The 26,625-nt window shown below is 35.8% G+C and overlaps 1 protein-coding gene across 3 annotated transcripts in view; it reads left to right on the top strand.

Annotated features, from left to right (window-relative positions):
* Positions 1 to 26,169, top strand: part of KIF5B (kinesin family member 5B) — a 36,816-nt gene extending 10,647 nt beyond the window's left edge. Inside the window, exons 3-26 of one of the 3 annotated variants that reach the window (XM_054190934.1) lie at positions 257 to 330; positions 796 to 900; positions 1,308 to 1,356; positions 1,729 to 1,784; positions 1,893 to 1,980; positions 3,487 to 3,611; positions 5,339 to 5,443; positions 6,032 to 6,177; positions 7,779 to 7,927; positions 9,245 to 9,438; positions 10,247 to 10,315; positions 11,434 to 11,640; positions 13,555 to 13,698; positions 14,308 to 14,493; positions 15,356 to 15,473; positions 15,822 to 15,883; positions 15,978 to 16,087; positions 16,271 to 16,372; positions 18,398 to 18,458; positions 18,580 to 18,651; positions 18,830 to 18,934; positions 19,456 to 19,672; positions 21,482 to 21,614; positions 24,009 to 26,169. In XM_054190934.1, the coding sequence (XP_054046909.1) occupies positions 257 to 330; positions 796 to 900; positions 1,308 to 1,356; positions 1,729 to 1,784; positions 1,893 to 1,980; positions 3,487 to 3,611; positions 5,339 to 5,443; positions 6,032 to 6,177; positions 7,779 to 7,927; positions 9,245 to 9,438; positions 10,247 to 10,315; positions 11,434 to 11,640; positions 13,555 to 13,698; positions 14,308 to 14,493; positions 15,356 to 15,473; positions 15,822 to 15,883; positions 15,978 to 16,087; positions 16,271 to 16,372; positions 18,398 to 18,458; positions 18,580 to 18,651; positions 18,830 to 18,934; positions 19,456 to 19,672; positions 21,482 to 21,614; positions 24,009 to 24,015 (2,684 nt within the window). In that variant the 3' untranslated portion in view covers positions 24,016 to 26,169. Of the gene's footprint in view, positions 1 to 256; positions 331 to 795; positions 901 to 1,307; positions 1,357 to 1,728; positions 1,785 to 1,892; positions 1,981 to 3,486; positions 3,612 to 5,338; positions 5,444 to 6,031; positions 6,178 to 7,778; positions 7,928 to 9,244; positions 9,439 to 10,246; positions 10,316 to 11,433; positions 11,641 to 13,554; positions 13,699 to 14,304; positions 14,494 to 15,355; positions 15,474 to 15,821; positions 15,884 to 15,977; positions 16,088 to 16,270; positions 16,373 to 18,397; positions 18,459 to 18,579; positions 18,652 to 18,829; positions 18,935 to 19,455; positions 19,673 to 21,481; positions 21,615 to 24,008 lie in introns of those variants that run through there. The other 2 variants (XM_054190933.1, XR_008464772.1) reach the window with 2 other exon arrangements.
* The last annotated feature ends 456 nt before the right edge of the window (positions 26,170 to 26,625 follow it).

Genomic DNA, 26,625 nt, shown 5'->3' with positions numbered 1-26,625 from the left:
CTGACTCTGAAATCCTGATTTTTCTGGTTGAAGGAACAGATGCTTCTAAGACAGTAAACTTCTAAAACACAGTCAATGATGAATGACTCAATGCATTAAAAGGGGTAGGGAGGAACACCCTCTAGCACAGAGTTCCCCAACATTGAATGATTTAACTTGCTGAACACTTTAGGGACTGCCTGCTTGCATTCTATTTCATTTGACTTTCCTTTAGAAGAAGGAAATGAACCCTAATGAAAATGCTCTTTCCCTTTAGATGTACTTGAGGGATACAATGGTACAATATTTGCTTATGGGCAAACATCATCTGGAAAGACACACACTATGGAAGTAAGAAATCTTAAAATAATTTTCCTCTTAATGTCACTGTCATCTCTTTTCATCACAATAGTCTTTATCTTTCTAGTAATAAGATGTCTGCTTGTTTTCATTTTGTAATTTTAATTTTCTTTTCCTTACAATGTTTTGATACCCAAAATGTTTTTTTAGGACTGAGAACAGCAATTATTGTATTTTTTCAGCCCTTAGTAGCAGGATGAGAAACACAAGAATAATGTTACTTGTACGTTTTCACTTTTCGTAGTTTGGGAGATTTCTGAGATCGTTCTTTTCACTCCTGGCAAATGCTGGGCCTAAATGGATGGTCAAGGTGTTCCTTTATAGGTAAAATAAGTGCATCATACCTGTCAGCATTTTAAAACTAATTTGTCTGTTAACTGTTTGGCCTTTGGATACTGTTTTGTAACGTTGCATTCAGTATGAAAGTTTCATTTTATTATATCTTTTTCTAATAAGGGGAAGCTTCACGACCCAGATGGAATGGGTATTATTCCAAGAATTGTGCAAGATATTTTTAATTATATTTACTCTATGGATGAGAATCTTGAGTTTCATATTAAGGTAAACTCTTCTTCATTGTTAGTTATTTAATCTATATTACAACTGGAAGTAGCCTATTGTTAAATGGACGTTCTATATCTGTTTCAAATGCCTGTAACTTGGAAAATTTAAATGTGAGTTATTTCTGAAGTAACTGACTCTTCTTAAAGAAGAATTACGTTAACACTTTAATCTTGTTTCCATTAAACATTGATGGTAGCTATCCTGATAACCTGTGGCAGTGCTGTTTGGTGCTTGAAGCTTTTGATCAAAATAATTTCTTCTTAGAGGTGTATTTTAGTTCAGCCTTAAGGACTTGAGCTAAATGTGATATTATGTGGGACATTCTAATAATCATGTTGGATCCTTCTGATCAAAAAGCAAAGCATTTTTGCTTTCTGATGCTTTATTCCCTTTCCCACTTCTAGGTGTCATATTTTGAAATATACTTGGATAAAATAAGGGACCTTTTGGATGGTAAGCCTTTTATTTATATTGAACATAGAAAATATATTGTTCTGGAGAGAGTTTTTAAAAAAAAAAAAAAAAACAAAACAAAAAAACAACAAACAAACCAACCAAACCCCTTTTCATGATAGTAAGATAGGTATGCAGTATGATAATAACCTATAAAAGATAAGGGTACATCAGAATAAGAAAGCGTGGAGCTAATCTATAGAATAATACTAAAGCTGCAGTAGTGGTTGTTTCATGTATATTAAGTTTTTTCTAAAGTATTGTTGAGAAATAACATCTATGACTTGGACAATGACAAGGATGTTGTACACAGCTCATTCATTTTGCAAAGAAATCATATATACCTCAGCTTTAGAACTCTTTCTTTTCCAGTTTCAAAGACCAATCTTTCTGTTCATGAGGACAAGAATAGAGTTCCCTATGTAAAGGTGAGCATCGTTCAGATATGTTTTCATCTTTCACTCCTCTAGTGTACGTCATTTACCTCTGGCTTGTTGGTGTGATGGTTTTTTTGCCTTTTTTTCTTTTTTTAAAAGGGTTGCACAGAACGTTTTGTATGTAGTCCAGAAGAAGTTATGGATACTATAGATGAAGGAAAGTCAAACCGACACGTAGCAGTTACAAGTAAGTATTATCTTTTATTGTCTTATACTGTTTTATCGATTTGCTTCTCATATGCCTTAGAAAGTAAGGAAGACAAAAATAATGAGCTAAATAATTCAGGTTTTTGAAAGGGTCTAGCATATGCAGTTTCATCATGTCTTTCAGAAACAAGTATTTCAATTTCTTGTTAGATGTTGTTACTTAGACTTGTATTGAAAGGAGAGAGTAAGTGATCAGTGAGGAACTGTGAATCACTGGAGAAAAGATGTCATTCTGCGTTTGGAATTGTGCAGAATCCCAGTTTGTGGCATTTGTTTCAATTCACCTATGAATCTATAAGAAAGGCACTGTGGCTCATCTACGCTTTGGCCATTCTGTCACATGTTCTAAGAAAAGGTGGTCAGAATATATATTCAGACATGCTGCAGATTTAAGCAGCATCGTAGTGTCCTATGGTTTTTGGCCTGTGGCATGTAGCAGAGTTGCAAGGAGCCATGTCATAGGTCTCCGATGTCCCACAAGAAGCAGGATTAGGAAGTGACAAAGTGTTTAAAAAGAAAAAAACCACCCAACCAACAAGGAAAGATGAGGTGCGTTCAAAATAATACTGCAGTTCTTAGCAACTGAAGTGACTGTCAGAAATCTTTGAGAGCCAGTTTGAGGGTGAATGTCATAATCTTCCTGTGTCCAGTTCTTTATTCAGGAAAAGAAAGAATATACGGTCATTAAGAAAACAAAGTTTTTTCTTCTTGTTTCTTTGGAAAGGATCGAAAATAAAAATATGATGTTCCTTTTAAGGAGTGACTCAGTCCTGCGCTTCTACTTCATTGCTCTTGGGTAGTAAGATTCTGGAGTAGGGACCAGATTAAGTAATGGAGAAATAGCAGAAATTTGGATAGAAGGATATTATTCTATGTTGAGCTGCTTCTCTGGTAAGCTGATCCTTTAGGCCTCTGAGGGATTTATGGTTAGAAGGAAGAAGTAGTAGGCAGACTTTCTCATTCAGATTGCGGTCGGCTTAAATTTTGTCAAGGAATTAAAATAATTCTTTGAATTCAATAAGTCTTGTTTACTTTGTATGTTTTACAGCAGAGGGAGCAGTAGGTATTTAAACCAGAAAGGGGTGAAAGGTTACAGCCACCTAGTTGAAATTTGAAAAGGGTAAAGTGGGATACTTCGTAAAGCTACAAAAAAAAACCCAACCAAACTATGTTCTGTATCAGAATGTAAGTGTGCTTTCCATTCTAATAAAGTAAATTAAATGTGTGAAATCCATAGTTGACAGGCTAGCAGATCTTATCTGTGAGCTTATGTGGTATTAATAGAAGCTCAAGGGAGACTGGATCTTTGTTACTCAATTAGACAATACTATTGGTTTTGCTGCCTCCAGTTTTATTGTCATTCAGAGATTGCTCTATATGCTTTTATGAGCTTTAGATCTGTCACTTCACTCTTTGAAGATACTGTTTTGTTATGTTAGTTTGGTTGTACAAATATTTTTGACAATTTATATATTTTGGATTATAGATATGAATGAACACAGCTCCAGAAGTCATAGTATTTTTCTTATTAATGTAAAACAAGAGAATACTCAAACAGAACAGAAACTAAGTGGAAAACTTTACCTTGTGGACTTGGCAGGTAGTGAAAAGGTAATTCTAAATTTCTTTTTCTGCTTTGGAAACTTCTGGTTGTTCTTTACAGTCAAATATTTTACGTTAATGCAACACGGATTGTTCGGTTGTCATCTCTGAAGCATTTTAATTTTGACTTTGAAATGTGGCTTCTGAATCCTAGTCTGGGTTGGCTATTAGATACTACCTCTTTAAGCTGATCTGCATTTCTTCAGTAAGGGTTTGTAAATATGGAATAGCATGGGGAAATAGGCTAGATTTCAGTCTCAGTATCTGTGAGAGCAAAAAATTGTACAGGTCTGTTGGGTAGCCTGGTACTGGAATAAAAAGAGTTTTATGGATGTGAAATATTTGAATTTTCTTATTTAGTGTTACTAAGTTTCTTAATTTGAAATTCTGATTAACATTGTTTAAAATGACAGCTTTCTTTCCTGTGTTGGTGGCTTAAAGCAAGGAAGGAACTACGTATTGTTTTGGCTATTCTGTATCACTTATAGACTGTAATTTAGCTTTTTAAGTGCTGGATTTATGTTCTTTTCTTATGTTCATCTTTGCTTCTGGGGTAATACCCATCTTTTTCAGTCCTTTCTGCTTGCTGTTGTCATTCTTCGTGTCATTGTTCTGTGGCTTTATTATTGTCTCTGATCCTGTGTTTATTCTGAAATGTGTTTCGTAGTAGTGGTCTCTCTCTCTTTTTTTTTTTAATGAGAAGGAAATGAAGCATTAAAGTGAGAACAGGGTTAAAGAAAAAGGCTGGTTTGCAGGTCTCCTTTCTCTGTACCTTTTTTCCTATCACTGTTTATTTCAAACTTTGCTTTTGCACTTGTCCCAGTCTTTTTGAAGTCCATGAGGTTTTTTGATGCCTTTTCTTCGGTTGCTTTAGACATCAGCAAAGAGAATTGCTTAGCTGTAGTCATGATCACTGCTTGGTGAGAAGAACAGAAAAGGGAGGGTTATTGAACTGTAAGTCAAATTCCGCCCTTGTGGCAGAAGAGCTAAGGTAAATCAAATGGTGTCAGGGTAGATTTTTTTTCACCCTTCTGCTGATAAGTTCCTACAGCATTCCTCTACGCCAGATTCAGCCTCTAAAATCTGTTCTCGCAAATTCTTGCTAATATAGACTCTGCTGTATTTTCTGGGAGGGGGTTGGTGGGGGGAGAGTGGTAGTGTGTGGTTTGTTTGGTTTTTGATTGTTGTTTTGTTGTTGTTGTGGGGTTTTCTTTGTTTCTTGGGGTATTTTTTGTTGTTTGTTTTTTATTGGGGTTTTTTTTGTGTTTTGTTTTAAGGATGACCTCTGGACAAACTATATAGAGCTTCTTACTAAAACAAAGTTCTAACTCTTGGTTGCTTTGATATTGTAAATTACTTATAACACTTATTTCCTTTTACTCTAAGGATTTCAGACTTTGTCAAACTTCAGAAAACTTTTGAAGTTGTTTATTTCATAGAAATTTTTAACTGTGTATTTGTCTTCTATGAAACGGCATACTTTGCAGGGAAAATATTCACTTCAGTTTAAAAAAATCAGATATATCTTTAAACACTGAGTTTTGAATGAAAAATTGATGGTGAATCAGAGACAGAGTCTGAGGAGGAGTTTGCTTACCTGTAATCCAACTTGCTTATGAGTGCCTCATAAAGTCAGGGAGACTGACTTAAAAGCGGGAAAATTACTCAAGTTTTATATTAAATGTGGAACGTGTTTTTTGAAGATGCATTTAGTAATTTACTGAAATATTGTATAGGTTAGTAAAACTGGAGCAGAAGGTGCTGTGCTGGATGAGGCTAAGAACATCAACAAGTCTTTGTCTGCTCTTGGAAACGTCATCTCAGCTTTGGCTGAAAGCAGTGTAAGTGTTCTCTTCTGTATTTTTATACTTCAAGGTTAAAGGATTGCATCTCTGAATACGATATTATGCAGAAATTCTTTACTGATCTCAGTGGTATATGTGGAATCTTTTAAACTAAAGGGTTCTCAAGCATTGGAACAGGTTGCCCAGGGAAATGGTGGAATCGCCATCCCTGGAGGTATTTAAAAGACCTGTAGGCGTGGTGCTTAGCAACATGGTTTAGTGGTGGTTTTGTCAGTGTTAGGTGGTTGGACTTGATGATTTGAAAGGTCCCTTCCAACCTAGACAATTCTATGATTCTGAGCGCATCAATGCATTGCGGTTGGCCGTTATTCTTACACTGTATTGACACACATTTAATGTTGAGGGACCTAAGCATCATACTGACGCTTTTCTTGTACTCTAGAAGTTAGCAAACACAGAAGTACGATTTTATGTCATCCCATGCATGTTTAGTCTTATGTTTTGTGAATTAAAGTAGAATTTAATGTCTTTGGAAGTTATACCTAGCAAAAGCATAGCTCTTGTTTCACATTAAATAATATGCTGAAAAACTGTGACTGATTCATTTAACCATTTTCTTCCTAGACTTATGTTCCATATCGTGATAGCAAAATGACCAGAATCCTTCAAGATTCACTAGGGGGTAATTGCAGAACCACTATTGTTATTTGCTGTTCTCCATCTTCATACAATGAGTCTGAAACTAAATCTACTCTTCTGTTTGGCCAAAGGTGAGTAAATGACTTTTTTCTTTTTTTTTTTTTTTGTTTTCTTTAAGCGGAAGGAGGGAGGAATGAATTTTACCCTATTAAGTTGAATCCTTTATGTGCTGGAAGAGCCTGTCCTCTGCCAACCTTTCTTTGACAGCGTGCTGAATTACATCTTTTGTTCTGTTCACTGTATCTAGCATTCCAGTAACATTTGAGCTAATATTTCTAAATTCCTGTGTCATTTGTAATTGAATTTATAAGTACCCATTTAAAATTTAGTATTTTGTTAGGTATCTCTTCTTTGCCACTCTGTTATTAGTGCTTCATTTTAATACTCCAATTCCTGACCTCTAGATTTAATCACTTTATTTACTGGAGCACATTACTACAAAAGCTGTCAGCATTTCATTTAGTTCATCTGGTTTTCTGTTAGCTTACCTCTTCCACTTTAATTCAACAAGACAGTTTTCTACTCTTTTTTTCTAAGATTTTTGTTATGGAAAGTAGTCTAAATGACTTCACATATTCTGCCAAGGTTTTAAGAAGTTCTGTAGTTAGTGGGTGTGGGGTAATGACTGCATTCTGCAACAGTGGAATTTTTTGGTCTCTTTTCAGAATCTAGGAGGTCCTGTCCTTTTCTATTAGTACTCCTTGAATGAGCTATTGGGAGGTGTCTTCCAGCTGTAGCTCTAGTTTCACTGCCTCATGTTCTTGACTTCATCAGAAGTTAATAGATTACACTTCTTTATCAGCTACCATAATTAGTCTGGTATATTAATTCAGGCTTCTAGAGGTGTTAAATTTATGCCGAAACCTGCAGCTGTAGTAACTGAAGGCTAGATAAGTATCATATAACTTAGTAGGAAGTCATTTGGCTTTTAGTAGTAATCAATCCCAATAAGACTTTGCAGAAAGATGCTTACAGGAGTCATATTATGGGGGGGAAAAGTTTGTAACTACCATTAAACTTTTTTCCTGTTTTCATCTTTGGGGGCAGGGCTGAGGGGACGGTATTTAGTAGTAGGAGACTATACAAAAGAATTGCTGAGGTAAGTGAGGTGTGGCACTAAAGTAAAAACTACACATTAACTTCATGAGGATATATTATTAGTGCCTGTAGTTTCATCTCCAAAGTTAATGTGTTCAGATGAGACTTGCCTGACTGAACGTAGACAATCAATCTGAACTTTATAGCTTGTACACCATTTTGGGTAATGGAGATCCAACAGCTGGATTTTTAGGTTGAAGTGGGCTGTTTCTTAAATAAGCTTGATGGTTTACACCCTCAAAGTTGTTATGCTCTCTGTTGGAGAAATATTTGCTAGGTGTGATGAATGCTACTCTTTGTTCAAAGCTGTGCACTGTCCTGACTGGAATTCTTTCAGGTGAAAGTATGCAGCTGGATTTTTCAGCCTTCCCAAAGTTTATTTTATTGCTCTGTCCATTAATAGTTGTATCAATCTAATTGAAATAATAGTAAGTTGGTAGGGAGTAGAAATAAGCTTTTAGAAGAGGTGGGAATTGTTTACGCTTTTACTGTGATACTTAGAAATTTTATTTAAAAGCCTTTAATTCTTTTCTTTAAAAAATAAAATTCAGAGTTTTTTGCTGTTTCTATGTAGAGCAAAGACCATTAAGAACACAGTCTGTGTCAATGTGGAGCTCACTGCAGAACAATGGAAGAAAAAGTATGAGAAGGAAAAAGAGAAAAACAAGACTCTCCGTAACACCATACAGTGGCTAGAAAACGAGCTCAACAGATGGCGCAATGGTGAGAAGCAATTATATTCTTATTTTGCAAACTTCAGGGAAGATGATAGAGGCTGACTTAGTAATTAGGATACCAAAAATAACTGAGAGCACTATGCAAGACAGTAGTAGGAATATTAAAGCAAGGATAATAAGCTGACATAGAACTTAATATTTTTCACTATATTGCAACTGGAACAGCTTCTAATAATCACATAATGGCAAAAATGTCTGGAAGTATGTTGATATTAGGTTCTTCAATGCTTAGTTTACTACAGAAGAAGAGTGACATACACTATAAAAAATTTTATTTTGGGGGAGAAAAAATTATATTAATTGTAAATGCAGAAACTGAGTAAAATTTCCTCTGGTTTGGTTCTCTAATTCAAATCAATATCACAAGATCTTATCTTTGTTTAAAACTTAAACATATTAATAGGCAAAAACCCCACCCCGTCTTTTCTTTCTGAATAATTGACTTATCTATTGAAATGTCTGGCAAAATGCAAGTTAAATACGAAGCCTTAAATTCAGGAATGGAGGAACACAGGTCATACTTGCAGATGTATTCTGGAGTTTGGCAGCTACAGAAAACGATTTTGCAATCCTGTAAACAACTGCCCCACAGCCTGATGTAAATCTGAGAAAAACGGGCTCACTTAAGTAAGTTTAGTGAGATGTGGTATTTTTTTTATTTTTGAATCTTTTATAGAGACGGTATGAGGCCACACCTGAAATGTTAAGTATAGTTCTTCCAGAATATTGACACGAGGTACTGGAGTGTTGGAAAGAGCCCATACCATTCAAGGACTGCATAACATGTTTTGTAATAAGGTGCTAAGGAATTTAGTTTCGTTTACCAGAGAAGTGCCTTGATTAGTGTGTGTGGTATTCTTTCTATGCAAAGTTAGTAAAGTGTTCTTATCAGAAGAGGTTTAATGAATAAAAAAGGATAAAAGTGTAACTGAACAAATATTTTAAATTAGAAGCAAAGCAATTTAAAGTAAATATGGCTACCCAGCAAAACAGACTGCCAAGGGAAAAGAAAGGATTTTCTGTCTTCAGGGCAAGTTAGGTGCCTTTCTGGAAGATAGTTTGATGTGAGATGTGGAGCTCATAGAGTAACTGGGTGAAATACAGTGTTCTGTGGTAAGCAGGAAATAGTTTGGATGATCTAGTGATTGATGGGTTTTTTACCAGTTAATCGTGTGAACTTGATGGCTTACTAACTGTGGCGCAGTACTGTTAGTAGGGAGCGTGTAATACTGCTCAAGGCTAAGTTTGTGGAAAATACTTCATGTCTGACTCTACTAAAACCAAGTATATTCTTTTCTTCAAGGGGAGACTGTACCAGTTGATGAACAGTTTGACAAGGAGAAGGCCAACTTAGAAGCTTTTGCAGTGGACAAGGATATTACTGTTATTAATGATAAACCAGCTACCACAATTGGAGTAACTGGCAATTTCACTGATGCTGAGAGAAGAAAATGTGAGGAAGAAATTGCCAAACTGTACAAACAACTGGATGACAAGGTATGCTATTCTTATTTAATGTAAGACCTCTTGGAAATATATCTTGAGCTATATAATATAATATTTAATTTGCCAATCTTCATTTGTCAGTACAGCTTGCTTAAATATTTGCTGGAAGCGCTTACTCTAACTGCGAAGCTCTGATTAAGAGAAATCAAAATTGTATTATTTTAGTCCTAAGTGAGCATCCTTTCTTAGTTACTCTCCCTCCTTTAATGAGACTAATAAAAAATGTCCTGAAAACTAAAGTATCAGTACATAGAAAACATGATAAAAATGAAAGTTAGGAAGGAAACATTAATGAGAATCTTCAACCGTATTTCAGCTTTCTGGGTGTAGAACATTCCTAGCTGATTGTTTGTAATAATACTGAACCAGAAGAAGGGAAATAATGAGAAAGCAGGAAAATGAGTAATTTGAAGACAGCAGTTTTTACCTCCCAAGTTATGTGTATTTTATTTGAACATAATTTTAAATTTAAGCAGTAGTACTACATTTGGAGAGGAAAAAATCTTTTAATTAAATCCTAATTGTTTCTTGGAAGTTAGAACAACTTGGAGAAGACTTGCAAAAGCCCAGGAGTTTTGTCTTTGAAGCATGGTGTTTTACACATACATGCCAAGTTAAGAGCCTAATGGATCAGGCGGTGAAATCAAAAGTATTATTTTTTTTTTACTTTTATTGCTTTCAGTTGTATAATTGTCTCAGAATATTGAAAAGTTAGATGCCTAACATCTGCTGTCTCTTAGATTATTTTTCCTGAGTGGTATTTGCCAGTTTATTGAACACAGACTTACTTCAACTGCAGGATGAAGAAATTAATCAGCAGAGCCAACTAGTAGAAAAACTGAAAACACAAATGTTGGATCAGGAAGAGGTGAGTTTCAGTCTTGCATCTTTATTCTGTTTTTGTTTCTTTCCTTTAAAGAAATTGGAGATGTTCTGAATAGGTCACAGTTTATGACTAGGGAGTAGAATGGTGGCTTACTACTGTACAATAGTTCTCTTTTATTCCTTATCTAAATGCTCTGCCTATTCATTCTCCTCCCACTTAGACTGAGCTAATTGCTAAACTTAAACCAGTTTACCTGAACTTTAAGTATCCATGAAGATTGAAGGAATTGAAACAGTTTTATGCAAAGACATCGACGGTTTTCCCCGTGCAAAGTTAGCAGTTTGTCAAAACCGAAGATACCTTGATTTACTGTAAGAAATTTGTTTTAAGGTTTACTTTTGATCAGTTGCTGTACAGAGAGAGGAGGAGGAGGAGCGAAATGTAATGGCCCATAATGAAAAAGGAAGTATCTATGGGTTACTTCAAACCATATTCGCTAGAATATTCAAACAATTTGTTTGCACGTGTTGCAAGTTATGTAACTTAATTAAATTGGTGAAATACCTATTAATAATGAAATGGCTAATTTCATTTAGCCAAGATATTAGACAAAATAATTCTATATAGCACAAAGATTTAAAAAATAGTAATCTTTGTGTACATGGCAAGAAGGAACTGGGTTGAGGACTCGGGAAGTTGGAGCTACTGTTTGATCTTACTTCAATAAATAAATCTGCCTCTTTAGCAACTGTTCACTTTGTCTAGTTATTCTTCAGCAGCTAATAGTGTGAAAATGCCGGAAGCGTAGTGCCCAGCCTGGTGACAATTTCAGACTCATGAGTAGTGTTCAGCGGCCTTTTTGAGAACTTGCAGTATTCTGTGTATGTTTCCAGTTGCTGTCCAGTTGCACTTGATCTGTAATCGCTTCCATTTTAAAAATACTTTAAAAGCTAAAGAACTGTGGATACAGATGATAAATGTAATTATTCATTATACTTTCACTGTACCTGTCCTCGACATCCTTATTGCATGATGTTAGACACTAAAAATGTAGATATAAGCGATTGTAGTAGCTAAAAGGTTGAAGATTCAACTTACACATGGAACTTTCGTGATGATTATTTGTTGTAATTTTCATTAAATCTCTATCAATGTTGCAGCTTCTAGCATCAACCAGACGGGACCAAGACAACCTGCAAGCAGAGTTGAATCGCCTTCAGGCTGAAAACGATGCCTCTAAAGAGGAAGTGAAAGAGGTGCTACAAGCCCTTGAAGAATTAGCTGTCAATTATGATCAGAAGTCTCAGGAAGTAGAAGATAAGGCAAAGGAATACGAACTGCTTAGTGATGAACTCAATCAAAAATCGGTACGGAATTGGGATAAGAAATTACTGACAGTCTTCGACGTAACTTTTCTTGCCTTACCTGTATTTCTTGCTTGAAGTCATTTAAAGATATTTCCCAAGGGAAAATGGGAGCTTAAGTCTAAAACTTTTCTAGTTTTAGCAAAGGATGATTTTCTAAAACCAGTAAGCATCAGGAAAATGCACAGGGTATATTGATCTTGATAGCGCTCATCTTTTTAGTACCTATGGGATTTTACTACCTGAAGAGTATTCAGAGAAATCCTAGATATCAGAAGCTAACAATTTCATTACGTGCTGGTGACCTGACTCAATTTTGTTTGTCTTTCTGGTGCAGTTGGGGTAATCTTCCCTTAAGAATTGCTCCTTCCAATCTTGAAATTAGAGTGAGTTTTTCTTGAAAGGAATGTGTATTTATAGCGTGTAAAATATAACTTATCTTGATGCCTTCAAAAACAGGCAGTTGATTTTACTTTCTGAAGGGAGTAGTCCTGAATACTGAGGACATATTCCAAAAGATAGCCCTGGTTAAAATACAGATGCAGCATCAGTCCTGCAGGATGAATACCATACACCTCCTCAGATGCCTGCATATTTTCTGAATTGACTGACAGTTTTGGTAGCCGATAATTTGGCAGACTTCAATCGATTTTAAACAGTTAATACTCTACCCACTATCCTAAAATTGTAAGTACTGGAAAGGACCAGCTTGTTTGCTGGCATTGCAGCAGAATATGTGATGGTGGAAGTCTCATTCTTCTCTGTTCTTGAAGATGAAAACTGAGTGGGTCTGGGTCTTCTAGTCAATGTGGCTTTCAATTTTTACTTAGTAAGATTTGACTAGATACAACACTGGCATTAAAATTGTCATTCACAAGATCATGAAACCTATCTTTAAACTTACACATATTCTGAGCTGAGTAATCTTTATTAGTTACTTAGATCTTCTTAAGGTTGGCTGAAAGTCAGATGGTCTTTGGTCCTCCTATTATGAGCAGCACTTAAAACTTGGTGGAATAGGGTAGCTGTATCTGTGTATGATTCTGAAGTGCGTGGTTTGGCTTTTTTGTTTTCTTTTTGTTTTGTTTATACATAGTTCCTTTTAGATAATCAAGTGATTCTAGATATTATAACTTTTAATGTCCATTAAGTGTCATGAATAACTCAATCCACGAGAAAGCAACAACTGTTCTGAGATGTAGTAAAATAAAGACATTTCAGTGTTCTCAGTCTGTCACAGCTAACCCATGCAGTAACCATCCTTTGGCATCACTGGCTGAAACTTCCCTACTGTAAAACTTCAGGCATTTTTTTTAAAACTGGAGAAGAGAGAGCAGACAACTTCTGAGTATGCAGGCTGCTGAGCTGCAGCCGTTACAACCACAGCAGCTCAAGCTAGCTGAAAAACTGCTGTAGAGTAAGTGTAGTGCTTATGAACTCCCCAAACTGGGTGCCATTTTTTGATATGCAAGTAGGAAAGAGTTAAAAGCTGTGCAGGTAAAGATGAAATTATTTTCCTTTACCAAAATATGGTGAAGAATGTTCGACTTCTTGTCCATTACCTTTATCTCATAAATGCAATCTTCTGCAATATTTAACTATATATAATTCTGAATGCTGTTTAGCAACGTTGATGTGAATTTTATTGTGGAGTTGTACGATTATCTTTCATGAGCTGAAGGCCTCTCTCCCCAGTACTTCACATTTTGTTTTCAGAAGAAACACCATCACTCTAGGCCTTCTAAATTTTTGCTATACGGTGTATTCACATAGATTGATACCAATCTGGTATTAGGCATAAAACCGGGACACTTTAGTAGGCAACTACATGTTGCTGTATTTAAATAAATAATAGGAAAGTAGCTCTAAAATCAAGAGCGTGTTTTGTTTATTGAAGTATAACTTCTTTTACTGTAGGTCACCCTAGCCAGTATAGATGCTGAGCTTCAGAAACTTAAAGAAATGACCAACCATCAGAAGAAACGAGCGACGGAGATGATGGCCTCTTTACTAAAAGATCTTGCAGAGATAGGAATTGCTGTAGGAAATAATGATGTCAAGGTAAGAATTAGTGCAGTTTTTAATGCCATGTGTTATGCACATACATTGTGGATAGGTGGGGTCAGTTTTCTTAGTACGGTAAAAATAACCACCATAAAAAGCCTCATGTATATCAATAACTTGGGAATAAGCTTATCCCTTGCTTATGCTGTGAATTATCAATTCCCAAACAGAATTTGAAGAGCAGGTATGATTTTTTTTCTGTCTTCATTCATAATGTTAAACTACCATATGAAATGTTCATAATCAACAGCAGCATCTTGGAAATCTAATGCTGACCTATGGTGGCAATCAAGATGTTATTTATTAAAAATGGAATGAGGAACTGAAATAAAAGATAAATCTAGAAGATCACTGTAGGACAAGAATGTAAGCAGTGTTATAAATCTATAGTGAAATGTATTTCCCTCTTCAAGTGATTCATTGCCTTTGTGCAAACTTCTAAATAATCAATCAGAAAACTTAAAAGTTATGTTTTGGTGTGTAAATGCACTCATTATCAGTTGAGGCAGGGGATGTGTGCTGGGCACTTCAGTTCGCTCCAGCTCATCTTTAATTCTGTTTTGTTATCTGAGTGTTCTAAATGTGTCACTCTGCACTTCTCAGCAGCCTGAGGGAACTGGCATGATAGATGAAGAATTCACAGTTGCGAGACTGTACATTAGTAAAATGAAATCTGAAGTAAAAACAATGGTGAAACGATGCAAACAGTTAGAAGGCACACAAGCAGAAAGCAATAAGAAAATGGAAGAAAACGAAAAGGAGTTGGCTGCCTGCCAGCTACGTATCTCACAGGTAAATGTTTCTTTATGCTGTACTTCTTAAATGTTCTTTTGAATTCATTAACCTGCTGGGGGGGGGAGTTGCAATTTCTTCTTGGCACCTAACAAAGTACATTGTAATGGAACAGCCACAAGACTCGGATGTATCCTCAATACTCTTTTCAATTTGGATGCTTTTGAGTAATTGTGTGACGGGATGTCAGGATTTCTGCAATATGTCTGTAGCCTGATCCTGCTTTTGTAGCATTTGTATTAAATACTAGGGTCCATATGTTCTCCATCACAGGATCCTTTACAAATACAAGTCTTACAGAAGCAGTGGGTAGTGAGCACTCTGCCTAGTAATGCAGCAAGTTGGAAGTGGGAGAGGTAGCACTGGCACGGTAAGATTATAGTAGGCTGCAGAGCAGGTTGAATTTACTTCTAGTGTGAGAAAGGCCATTTTTAATGCAATTACTGATCTTTTCTAACAATGTGACTTCTAAAACTCCACAAATTGCAAACTATATATGCACTTCAGTTTTTCTCTATTTTGTTTTACATACAGATGGTCACTTTTTTTTTAAACCAGGAGATGCATATTTCAGTGCAGTCTTCTAAATACAGTGGGACTCTCATGCCTCTGATTAGTATTTAACATTCAAAACATCTCTTCTCCCAGCCAAAAATGTATTTCATTCCAATCCAGAATAAAGACATTGTCTTACAGGCTGCATTACACATCTACTTGAGTAGTCATATTCTTCTTAAGTTGAGTTGGCACCACTTTTGTTTTGAGATCAGGTTACTTGTTTAAAAATAAGTATAAACTGTTTATGCAGATATAATTCTGTGATACCTAGTTCCAAAGTAAATGAATCTTTCCATTCTACAAGCATGAAGCCAAGATCAAGTCATTGACTGAGTATCTTCAGAATGTGGAACAGAAGAAAAGGCAACTGGAAGAGTCTGTAGATTCCCTTAATGAAGAATTAGTTCAACTCCGAGCACAGGGTAGGAATTGCCTCCCTACACCCCACCCTCCACCACCACCATTTTAAGTATATAGTGATAAATAAGAAATTGTTCTGTTCTATTTAGATTGAAGAGCAGAGCTATAGAATGGCTTTTTGCTACTGAACATGTAGAATTACTCAATGGGAAAGCACATATGCTGTTTGAAAGAACTGCTATGGATAGGATTAAATTAAGGATGTTACTGACTTCATTGATCTTTGGAGAGGAAACTTTCCCAAATTTTAAGGTGTTGGGAAGGGAAGGGGGAATTAACACCATCTTCCCTGTGGTTGCCTAGTTACCTGGCTGAAGCTTACTTTCTTTTCTCTCCTCTATCCCTACTAGAAAAAGTCCATGAGATGGAGAAAGAGCACCTAAATAAGGTTCAAACTGCAAATGAAGTCAAGGTAAGTTAATTTCATTGTGGGTTTGTTTTTTTTAAACCAAAGTGAAGTATGGCGACTTCCTAAATCATATAATACATACTGTTTTTTCTAATAGCAAGCTGTGGAACAGCAAATTCAGAGTCATCGTGAGACACATCAGAAACAAATCAGTAGCCTAAGAGACGAAGTTGATGCAAAGGAGAAACTTATCACTGAACTTCAAGAGTAAGCAATTGTCATTGTTTTGTTAGTGCCAAATATCTGTGGACTGTGTGAGTACAGAAGCACAGTTTGGGGGGAAGGAAGTGGCAAGGGTTTCCTCAAGCAGTGTCTTTCTAACTTGTGCTGCTTTACCGAATATAATGTCTGACAGGTTCAGTTGATGTAATATTTATTTTCTGTGTTCAGCCAAAACCAGAAGATGATGCTTGAACAGGAGCGTCTTAGAGTGGAGCATGAGAAGTTGAAAGCAACTGATCAGGAAAAAAGTAGAAAACTGCATGAACTTACGTAAGTGATAATCATGCATAAAACAAATCCATGTGGGAACACTTACAGTTAAAAAACTAGTAACCTAATATGAAGAAGTGGCTCTTACTGTATGATGTGCTTGTTAAAGTGAGGGTGTTCAGAGCCTTCTTGAACTTAGCTTTTCTGAAACCTTTGCACTGCCTTAATATTTAAAGTTGGAAGTAAAATATTGAAAGATACGAAGGCCAGAAGTTTTTCTTTGTTAATATGCTATAGGTTGGAGTAATTAACTCTTCAATTGCATGCTCTGAGACTGGAAGAGGCTTGTAATAGTTCCCTTACTCTTTTTTGGTTCTTGTGTGATTTAACTAGTTAGGTGGTTCTAACTGGCTTATTCTTGAGATGAAACAGCTGCATACTTCATTGAGTAACTAAAAACAGTGTATTAGTGAATTAGAGACTGAAAAGTTAATGCAGTAATTGGAATTGAATTCTGCTTGCAGGTAAGTATCCAAGGGGCAAGCTGAAAAACAGTTCTTGACATCTAGAAATCTGACCATAATAACCTGAAAATGTTTCTAGAGTATGAGTAGCAACCCCTTTCTGGCATATGTGAATTTCTTTACAGAAGTTAAAATACATTATACTTTAAACTTTTTCAAAAGTGCATGCTTTTTGGCCGTGTTTAAAAACACACAGTGGCTTTCAGGTTTTTGTTGTAGAATTTGAAATAATCAGAGGGACCTGATTGGTTTGTACTGGTAACCAATAAGCAACACTTCTATCTCTTTTTTTTTTTTTCTTTTAGCCTTACTGTGAAATACGATGTTGGTTTAACTGACTAAAATTTTAACAGTACTCTGGTCTTGTGAATCCATCTTATTCTGATTTATTTATGTGCCACAACGATTACGAACACTATGTTAGTTACAGTAGGTTTTCTTGTCTTGTAACACTTGATATATGTAGCATGCTATTGCTTCTTATTTCAGTTTGCAGGCTAAACTGTGAATAGCATATATCCCTTAAAGGCACTTGCTATGTTAGAAACTTTCCTTTTCAAAAGACTTGCAGGAAAAGATTATAAACTAGTTTGGTGTTCTGTGTCTTCCCCCAGCCTTTTTGAATCCAGTTATTTCCATTGTATGTCTTATGACGTGTGGATGGCAAATGACAGGACAGAAACAGTGTGGATTATTCACGCTTTATTCTTTTCGTTTGGTTGGTTTTTTATGTAGAGTTGTCTAAGATGCCTGGAACTACTTTTCCAGTGAGGAAAATGGAGAGGATGCTGAGATATTCTTTAGAATATTTTATTACCTCAAATGCTTAATTATTTAGCAAGTCCAAATTCCTTTCCTGTATCCTGTCATTTTAGTAACTGCACTGCCTTATAATTCTGAGAGATAACATTAGCAGTGCAGTAAATGCTTTCATGTTAAACAATAGGAAAGCAGAAGCTCTGTAAACTGATAATCATTAAGTTATATTCCTGTAAACTGAGATTGCCAAAGCTAGCATAGTCAACAACAAATGTGTTGGGGGTGAGGTGGGGGAACAAAACAAAGAAAAAAAAAAATCCTTAATGTGTCACATGGTACTTGTCATCTTAGCTAAGAGATGGTCAGAGCTAAGAACATTTGTAGGAGATCATCTCTCTAAATATTCATAATGAGCCTGTCTCCGAGAGCCTTTCTTTAGGGACATGGTTTAATGGTGGACTTGGCAGTGCTAGATTAATGGTTGGACTTGATGATCTTAAAGGTCTTTTCCAACCTAAACGATTCTATTCTAGAAACTTATTTATGCATCTGAATGTATTTGTTTGTATTGCTTCAATATTAAAAGTACTTCCCTCTTTTCCACCTGCAACTTCCCCACTGCCGTCCTACTCCATGTGGATTTCTGAGTGTTGTTTCATCTGTTGGTTACATTCTTAATTGAGGGCTTCAACTGAAAAACGTTTTTCATTTGTACTATATAGTGTTTATCACTCTAGTCTCCTAAAACATTAACATTTCCAATCTTGCTCTGATGCTTCAGCATGATTTTATTCTCTTTTAGGGTTATGCAGGACAGACGGGAACAAGCGAGGCAAGATTTAAAGGGTTTAGAAGAGACTGTGGTAAGATAGTCAGAACATGTTCCAAAGGAAATGTCAGTACTTGCTTGCTTTCCCCCATGCCCTTCAGAGTTCTGTTTTAAATTTTTTTTCTTCACTTTTTATTCCTTGTCCTTAACTGTAGGCAAAAGAACTTCAGACTCTTCACAATCTTCGGAAGCTGTTTGTTCAAGATCTGGCTACTAGAGTGAAAAAGGTAATGTGGTGCTGTAGTGAAAATGGGGGTTTCTGAGAATGCTACATAAATTTCAGTTTAAAACTAAATTAGGAATTGATCTTTATGCGGTGTGATTTTTTTCTGGCTTGATCTTAATGTGCAAATTCAGATGTGTACTCAGCCTCCTCTCTCCCTCCGCATGCCTTTGTTACTGCAGAGTGCTGAGATTGACTCGGATGATACAGGAGGCAGCGCTGCACAAAAACAGAAGATCTCCTTTCTTGAGAATAATCTTGAACAGCTTACAAAGGTTCACAAGCAGGTACAATGAGGCTTAATTTCAAGTTTTAATTGAAAACAAACTACTTAAAGTGCATTATTATAGAAGTGACTGAATGCATATTGGTCATCAAGTAACTGTTCTATAATTTAATACTTCTATGTCTTGACTGTGTCTCTTGATATAAAACAGTAGACTAAAGTTTTCCTATAAAGTAAATTAATAGCTTTATGTGCATGTGGGAATGTAACCAAATAGCTGCATTTAAACTGAAGAACATCCAAGTTAGTGTTTCGAGTTAGTATATCAGTCTGGGGGATGCTTGCCTGTCTGTCTCTGACTGAAAAAGAATGTAGACTTTAAGTGCCTATGTTGGGTGGCACGTTCTTCCACAGTAACTGATTTTCAAATGACAATCTTACAGATGAACTATTAGATTTACTAAAAGCTTAAGCAAAGATAATATAATAGCCCTACTGCTTTGCCTGTTGAGGGGCAGGAGGGTGTTTGGCTCTTCCCACGAAGGAGAGATACCAAGAAAATAATCGATTCCGTTTTTATAGCTGGTACGTGATAATGCAGATCTTCGCTGTGAACTTCCTAAACTGGAGAAGCGACTTAGAGCTACAGCTGAAAGAGTTAAAGCTTTGGAGTCTGCACTGAAGGAAGCCAAAGAGAATGCTTCTCGTGATCGCAAACGGTATCAGCAAGAAGTAGATCGTATAAAGGAAGCTGTGAGATCCAAGAATATGGCCAGAAGAGGACATTCTGCGCAAATTGGTTAGTAAAGAATCTCTTGCCCTGTAAAGCTTCATCTGTCTCCTGATTTCTTTGATCTTTGTGCATGTATGGATCTTTCAACCCTCGTTAGAACTGCATGTGTGAACATAGTGTATTTTCTACCATGAGTTATATTTTGGTTAATACTGCAAGGGTGGGTGGGTGGTGGTGCATGGTTGGTTGGGGTTTTTATTTATTTAAGTGGGTCTCTTCCTGCTAGTTGGATTTTTGTACATGCTGAAAAAGGCATACTAGCCTGAATGTGTGTTCCGTTTCCTAGAACAAAACAAAACACTGAATGCGAGTCTTAGGTCTTTACCATGATTCCGTAAGAATTTCAAAGGCTAAGTAGGTATTCCAAAGTAAGGAGAGAGATTAAGCCATCACCTTAAAGAACAACAACAAAATCATCTTGCTGTCTCTTGATCTTGTGGCAGACAGAAACCCTCAACTAACCTTTTAATATCCCAAATTGCCTTTTTGGTTCTTTGTTCCAAAACAGATAGTACTTGATAGCCCTCCCTAGGGGAAAAACATGGGAAAAACAGAAGTCTGTAGTAGCTAATAGCATTTCTTACTGTGTGGTGGGAAGACAGTCATACTCCCTTGGTCCTCCACCTGCCATTATGCTGTAAAGTGCTGAGGACCAAGAGGGTGTGACCTGTGGAGGACTGAACTGTGCCTATTACATTGTTGTTGTAGAACTACGTGTTCCAGCCTTTTTGTTGTCCTGTGTCAGGACTTCAGTAATCAATACGCTTCTGTTAATTGTGAATGCAACTGAAATGAGCATTGCAGTTAAACTTCGCTCATATTCCGTAAGCGTGCAAAGAGCTATTGCAGAGTAAAGTCATAGTTTTTTTTTTTTCTTGGTTGCTTCAAGTGGTGGCCTGAAGACGGGTGCTTTCCTGTCTTATTTTTCTATCAAGTGGTCTCCAAGAAGACAAACGGAATTCTCTAGTGAGCTCACCATAAGTACACAGACTCTTGTACTTAAATGTCTAGTTGAACTACAGACATGTCTTACTGGAGATCAGCTTCCTATAAGGCAGAACTTGAGAAGCATTTCTCTGGTGCGTTTGCTCCCCGTAGGTACTCTATATCCACTCTTACCTGATGAAACTTTAAATGCTTCTGTTTAACATTACAGAACTTTGTAAAGTCATACTGTTGTGCATCTCCTGTTAAGAGCTAGTGCAAAACTCATTGAAAATACACTTTGTTTATCAAAGTGTATGCAGCTTGTGAAATACCTGTCAAAACTACTGGTTTTGAATTCAGTAATAGAGCAAGGTTTTATTTTTATATGGTGGTAAGAAGTTGATGAAGCAATGTTACCTGTGGGGTAATCAGTACGCAGAACCACTTGCAGAGTAGCTTATCAATCAAATAGATGTGGGAAATACAGCAAGGTATATAATGATTCCTTACAGGAACGTAACTCTCATGAAACTTCATCTAGCGATGTGTTTTATTTGAGTTCTTATTGCCAAGAAATAGGACTCTTACAGGGAAATTTAGTGTGCAGATAATAACATGTGAAGATAATCATTATCAAAAGCTTTGCTAGCTTTAATTCTACCAGGGACTATAAAAGCAAAACCTTGTCTATTTTTCAGGGCATGTTATAGTTGATACTAATCTGTTAGGTTCTCAGAATACCGTCTCCTAAACTTGTTTCTTATTCAAAGTGCATTCAGTTTTGGTTATTACACTTGGGATACTGTAAAATAAAGCATTAGTAAACTGGAATAATCAAAGGTAAAATTGTGATGTATATATTTGTAAGTCATGTTTCTTTCCATGCAGCTAAGCCTATCCGTCCTGGCCAGCATCCAGCAGCTTCTCCAACTCATCCAAGTGCAATTCGTGGTGGAGGTGCATTCACTCAGAACAGCCAGCCAGTTGCACTGCGTGGAGGTGGAGGACGGCAAGACAAAGTGTAAGTTTGTTTTGTAGGATTTTTAAATGTATGATTAAACCACTTTGTATTAGTTCTGTTACGGTTCATTCTGTGGCATAAAACTACTCGAATAATCAGATTAACTTACTTTTTTACAAAATTTTATAGTTGGAGGAATAGTATACATGTACATCTGACTAATGCTGCTGCTGTTTTTGTTACAAAACTGGTGTTTGTTGTAAAATGATAGTCTGGAGTTGTTCTGATGGAGTAGAACGAAATGTGAAAACAGTCAGTTGGAGGTAATATCTAATAAGATAATAGATAACAGCCAACAGCTACTGTTTGGGAAAGGAGTGGGCAGAAGAATTTAAAAATACGGTTTTCCTTATAAAACATTCAGTGATGAAATAAAAAATTACCTTATTCTTATATGTTGTCTATTTGCTGTTCTTACTACAATTGCACACTCCTTCACGTGTAAGTAATTTGGAGGTATTTAACAGAAAAATTAATGTCTTCAGCCAGTAAATTTAAAATGCTAGCCTAGTTAAAATACAGTTACAGTAATTGAAATTAGTGTATACACTTATTTGAAAATGTCTTTAATCTCCTAAGTAATTATATGTAGTCTAGTACTTAATATGCTTAAGTTGCTCACAGAATCATGTCTGGTTTTTAATTAACATCTGCATTATAGTTGGTCTGTTGGTCACCTAACAGTAATGCCTTGCTGCAGTCTCTGTCATCTTCACTTTCGAGCATTCATATAAATGTCTTTTAGACATTCCTTTAGTTAAGGTATCTTAGTTAAGGTTCAGTTCGAAAATACTCCTAAAATGATGGTGTGATGCTTGATTCCTGGGTGCTTCTCTTTTTAAGGGCTCCAGAGCAGCTTACGTTAACCTTGTTTCCATTTGTTTCTTTTTATTAGCTGACTTTTCGAAGCTTTCTCTCCAATTTAGAGAAAAATCAGACTGTAGTACTAGTTAGAGTACCTGGTAATGTTTGGTAAATAAGAGGTTGAAGTGATATGTACTTTAACTTTGAATAACATTTACCTTGAATGAGCAAGGACCTGGCAATGCATGGATTCTTGATTATGTTGCTGTGGTGGAATTATTCTTCAGATAGATTGCCTTTGTAGTCCAAGTAGCTATCTCAGCTGTCGATGTAGAGACATTTCAAGTATGATTGACCCAATTTATTTTAGATGCCTACTTTAGCATGTGCTCTGGTGTTGCCTGGATTTCTAACTGAAGAGAGCCTATTTAGTCTGATACTTCTTTAAGAGTACTTATAATAGTTGATATAATTGGCAATAAGTAACTAAATTTTGAGCTTGCGTTTCACTTTGGAAAAGAGCTTTCACTGTTGATCCTGGGGAATTTAAATGGGAGACTTAGCACTTTGACTTTTTTTTTTGATTATTTGTAGATAAATCATGAAGGAGTGGAAAATTGCTACGTATTAGCTAGAACACCTTTTTAACAAACACACCAAAAAACTCCCATGTAATATGCTTACAGAATCCCTTAAGCAGTTGTAAAGCTTTCATAGAATTCTTCTAATGTCACCATGTTACGTATTGCCGTAGAACCAAGCAGAGTTTAGCTCTTAAAGGCAGGAGAACGGTCGCAATTTATTCCAACTTTCCTATCTTGTTTTTGGAAGAACCTATCCCTTATGGAAGTAAAGGAACAAAACTTTCTTGACTTTATTTTACTGTTAACTATGAATTTGTTCTGAGCTTGGGAATACTCAGGTAGCCAGGATCATTTTTCTCTGTAGTAATGTCTGTTATACTTTTTTTGAGGATTAATACAGATACTAAGCATCTGAACTTCTGGTTAGAGAAGAACTTTTTGGTACAGTAGGAACATGATGTGCTGTTTTACATTTGGAGACCACCATTTGAAAAATTATTCTGGAAAAATTAAGGAAATACAGAGATGGTAAATTGCTATTTCCCTATGCAAATCAAACTCTTAGGATGATTAATGTCAAATGATGTCTTCATTCCCACTTCATCTTCCCAAACTAGCAAAGTCAAAACTTTGCAGGAGCTGGTAGGTGGTATCCTAACAGTTCTCACTGGCCTGGAAAAGTACCAACAGTCATGGGAAATGGAGCTGGGTTATAATTGATTTGTGTTTGTAATGTTTGCTCCGTTAAGGAAATCAAGATTGGATACCTGGTCATTTTACCATTCTGTAAATTTTTTTGTAACAGGCAGCATTCCTTAAATGCTTTGCATTGAGTAATTTCTTATTCTAAAGCAAATGTTTTATTAGCACTTATCTGAGTGGTCTAAGAATTGGGCTCTTAAAGGCTATGTAAATAGTGAATATGGTCTACTATAAATGTAAATAACTTGGCTTTTTTGGCTTATGAAGTACGAGCACTTAACTCTGTTATTTTTCTCATTTACAGTTGCTGAAAAGTAAATGCAGCATGAGGATTGGATATCATGTAGAGGGAGTCATTCCATGACAATAATCTCTCCCTTTGGGGACTGTAGGATTATTTTTTGAAAATGTATAAATTATACCTGGCCTGTACAGCTCTTCCCCCTTCTACAAATTCTGCTAACTGATTCCCAAAAAAACCCAACTAGAGTGCAATTTTGGCGTCTTGAAAAATGACATGTTACTTAAAGTGTAGCTCTGCTCATTACACAGTTTGTCTTTCATGTCTTAAATTTAGTCTGCACTGTGCCAAGCTGAATGTACATTGAGAAAATCTTAGTTCAAACTTTCTAGCTTAATTTGGGTACATCTTATTGTCCTAGGGAATGTGCAACAGTGTTTAAGTATACTTTCATTTTTATCACTTCACATAACACTACGTGTCCCACTGAATTAGAACGGCACTCTACATTACAGTTTTCTTTTGGAATGCTACATAGAGCATTGGAACTAAATTTATTTGTACAGTGTAAGAATACTGAAGTGTGCTTATGACAACTGCCATGAGGCACTGCGATCGCTACACCACAGAACTAAAAAGTTCAATATGAACAAGGCTGTTTAACTGTTATCTGATTAAATGCCCGTTTATCGGGTAATTTAGGATAAATATTGTACAGTAATAAGAGTAAACCTAAGTTTACAAAAGACTTTGTCAATGGATTATCCCGTCTGTCCTGTTCTTGATTCTACACACAGTACAGTCTGGTGGAGTGAAAACATTCTGCTTCGTTTTGATGAGCCTGTCTATCCATTTGTCTGTATCTGTGATGGTTCACTTTTGCTATTTTATAATAGTGAAATGAACACAATCTAAAGTTTAACTTGATATTCCACTATGTACACAGTACTGGAATTTTTGGCTAAAATTTTAACTTTCAATTAAATTTTTTTCAGCAGCTGGCCAATGAATTCAGATACACTCTTAAAGGATATAACTTTTAAAAAGTGATGTGTCTGGAAATCCCAGAGACATGTGTTTAAAAAAAGAAAAAAAATAAAAATAAAGTGCTACCCTGAATTGTATTTGTAATCTGTTTGTAAGTAGGTATATGAAATGTCCAAAGTAGTAGTTGTTGAATATTTTTCTTCTCTTTGCAATAAAGTCCTGTAAAGTGGCTAACAAAATGAAACTGTTTTTTTGTTGTTGTTGTTTTTGAGCTCCAGTACTCCCACAGAGCTGAATCTGGGTTTTAAAATTTTGTAGTATAATTTGCCTAACTTATTCATAGGGTTTAGCCACTATAATTTTTAGAACAGCTGCCTTCTGGATAGAAATTAGTTACCAGGTCTTTGAGAAAGAAGGAACTTGAATATTCCTGAAAAAATTCAGTTAGCTTTCCAGACCCGGTTGGTACCACTTTGTGTGCTGGCTTGGATTTTTTGCTGGGTATTCATCAGTTCTTGTGGAAACAGCAGAGACTCTGTGACTGTTCAGACAGCAAATCACTTTCAACTTTTATATTATAAATAGACAAAATATTTGTATTAGGGTGGAGTGTAGTAAGATTTTAGACCTTGAACCACTTTTTTCTATATCTACAGTAGTCTGAATTTTTAATAGTTTGATTTTTTTGAAAGGTTGAGTGTATCAGTCAGAAATCTCACTATTTTGGAGTTTTCAGCGTTTAAGACTGTTTTGTTCATTAAGGCTGCCAAACACTCCAAACCTCCAGTTGTTTTAGAGCACGATTAAAGACAGCACACTGAGGAAAGCAAAGGAACAGCAAACTACTTTGAATGCAGTTTCTCCTAATGGAAACAGCACTGTCCATTATCTTTCTCAATGTTAACTACAGGTTTTCAGACCTTCATTTGTTAATCTGCAATCATAAAAACAAGAAACCACACTTTTCTTTAAAGTACATTCAAATGAAGCAGGATTTTTTTCTCATGCCTGTGAATGAGGGTTTCATTCCTGTAGGTAATTATCATGGGTTTTGGTGCTGAAAATTGCTGCGTTTAAAAAAAAAAAAAAAAAAAAAAAAATTAAGTGATAACTAGCCTGTAGCTCAGTGTACATCACCTTTTTATATTTAAACTTTTTTTTTATTTTGAACCTTTTATGAAGTTTACCAAGAACTGCCTCTTAATGTAAAAAGAAAAAAAAAAAAACAAAACAAAAACAACCAACAACCTTCTTGTTTTCTGGTCTGGCTGTCATAGGTCAGCCAGACAGGACAATTCCTGTTTTTTGTAAATTAAAGTATTCAGTCTATATGGGGAATGTTCACACTGCTGTTTCAACTTGCAGTCTTTGAATGGTTCTTATTTTTATGTTCCTCTAGATCATATTTTTTAAAAGATGGTTTAGGATAGGAACTTGGTGAAATAATATTTATTTCTGGTGAACAACTAAATTATTTACATAACTTAAATGCTGACTCACTACTGTGTGTAATTCTAAATTTGACATGAGAGGACAAGTCTACCTGTGGAATATGATTTAACTTCAGTACACTTAAGATGCATTAAAACAATTGGTTTGGGGAAGACGCCATATAGTTTTAACGTACCTGCATGCTGTAAATGTATTTGTGTTTAAATAAAGAGAAGAAAAATCTTTGAACTCCGTGCACTTA

This window comes from Rissa tridactyla, chromosome 2 (genome assembly GCF_028500815.1).
Source record: "Rissa tridactyla isolate bRisTri1 chromosome 2, bRisTri1.patW.cur.20221130, whole genome shotgun sequence".
NCBI classification, from domain to species: domain Eukaryota; kingdom Metazoa; phylum Chordata; class Aves; order Charadriiformes; family Laridae; genus Rissa; species Rissa tridactyla.
Note: the sequence above shows the minus strand (reverse complement) of the source record. Positions and strands in the feature narration are given on the sequence as shown.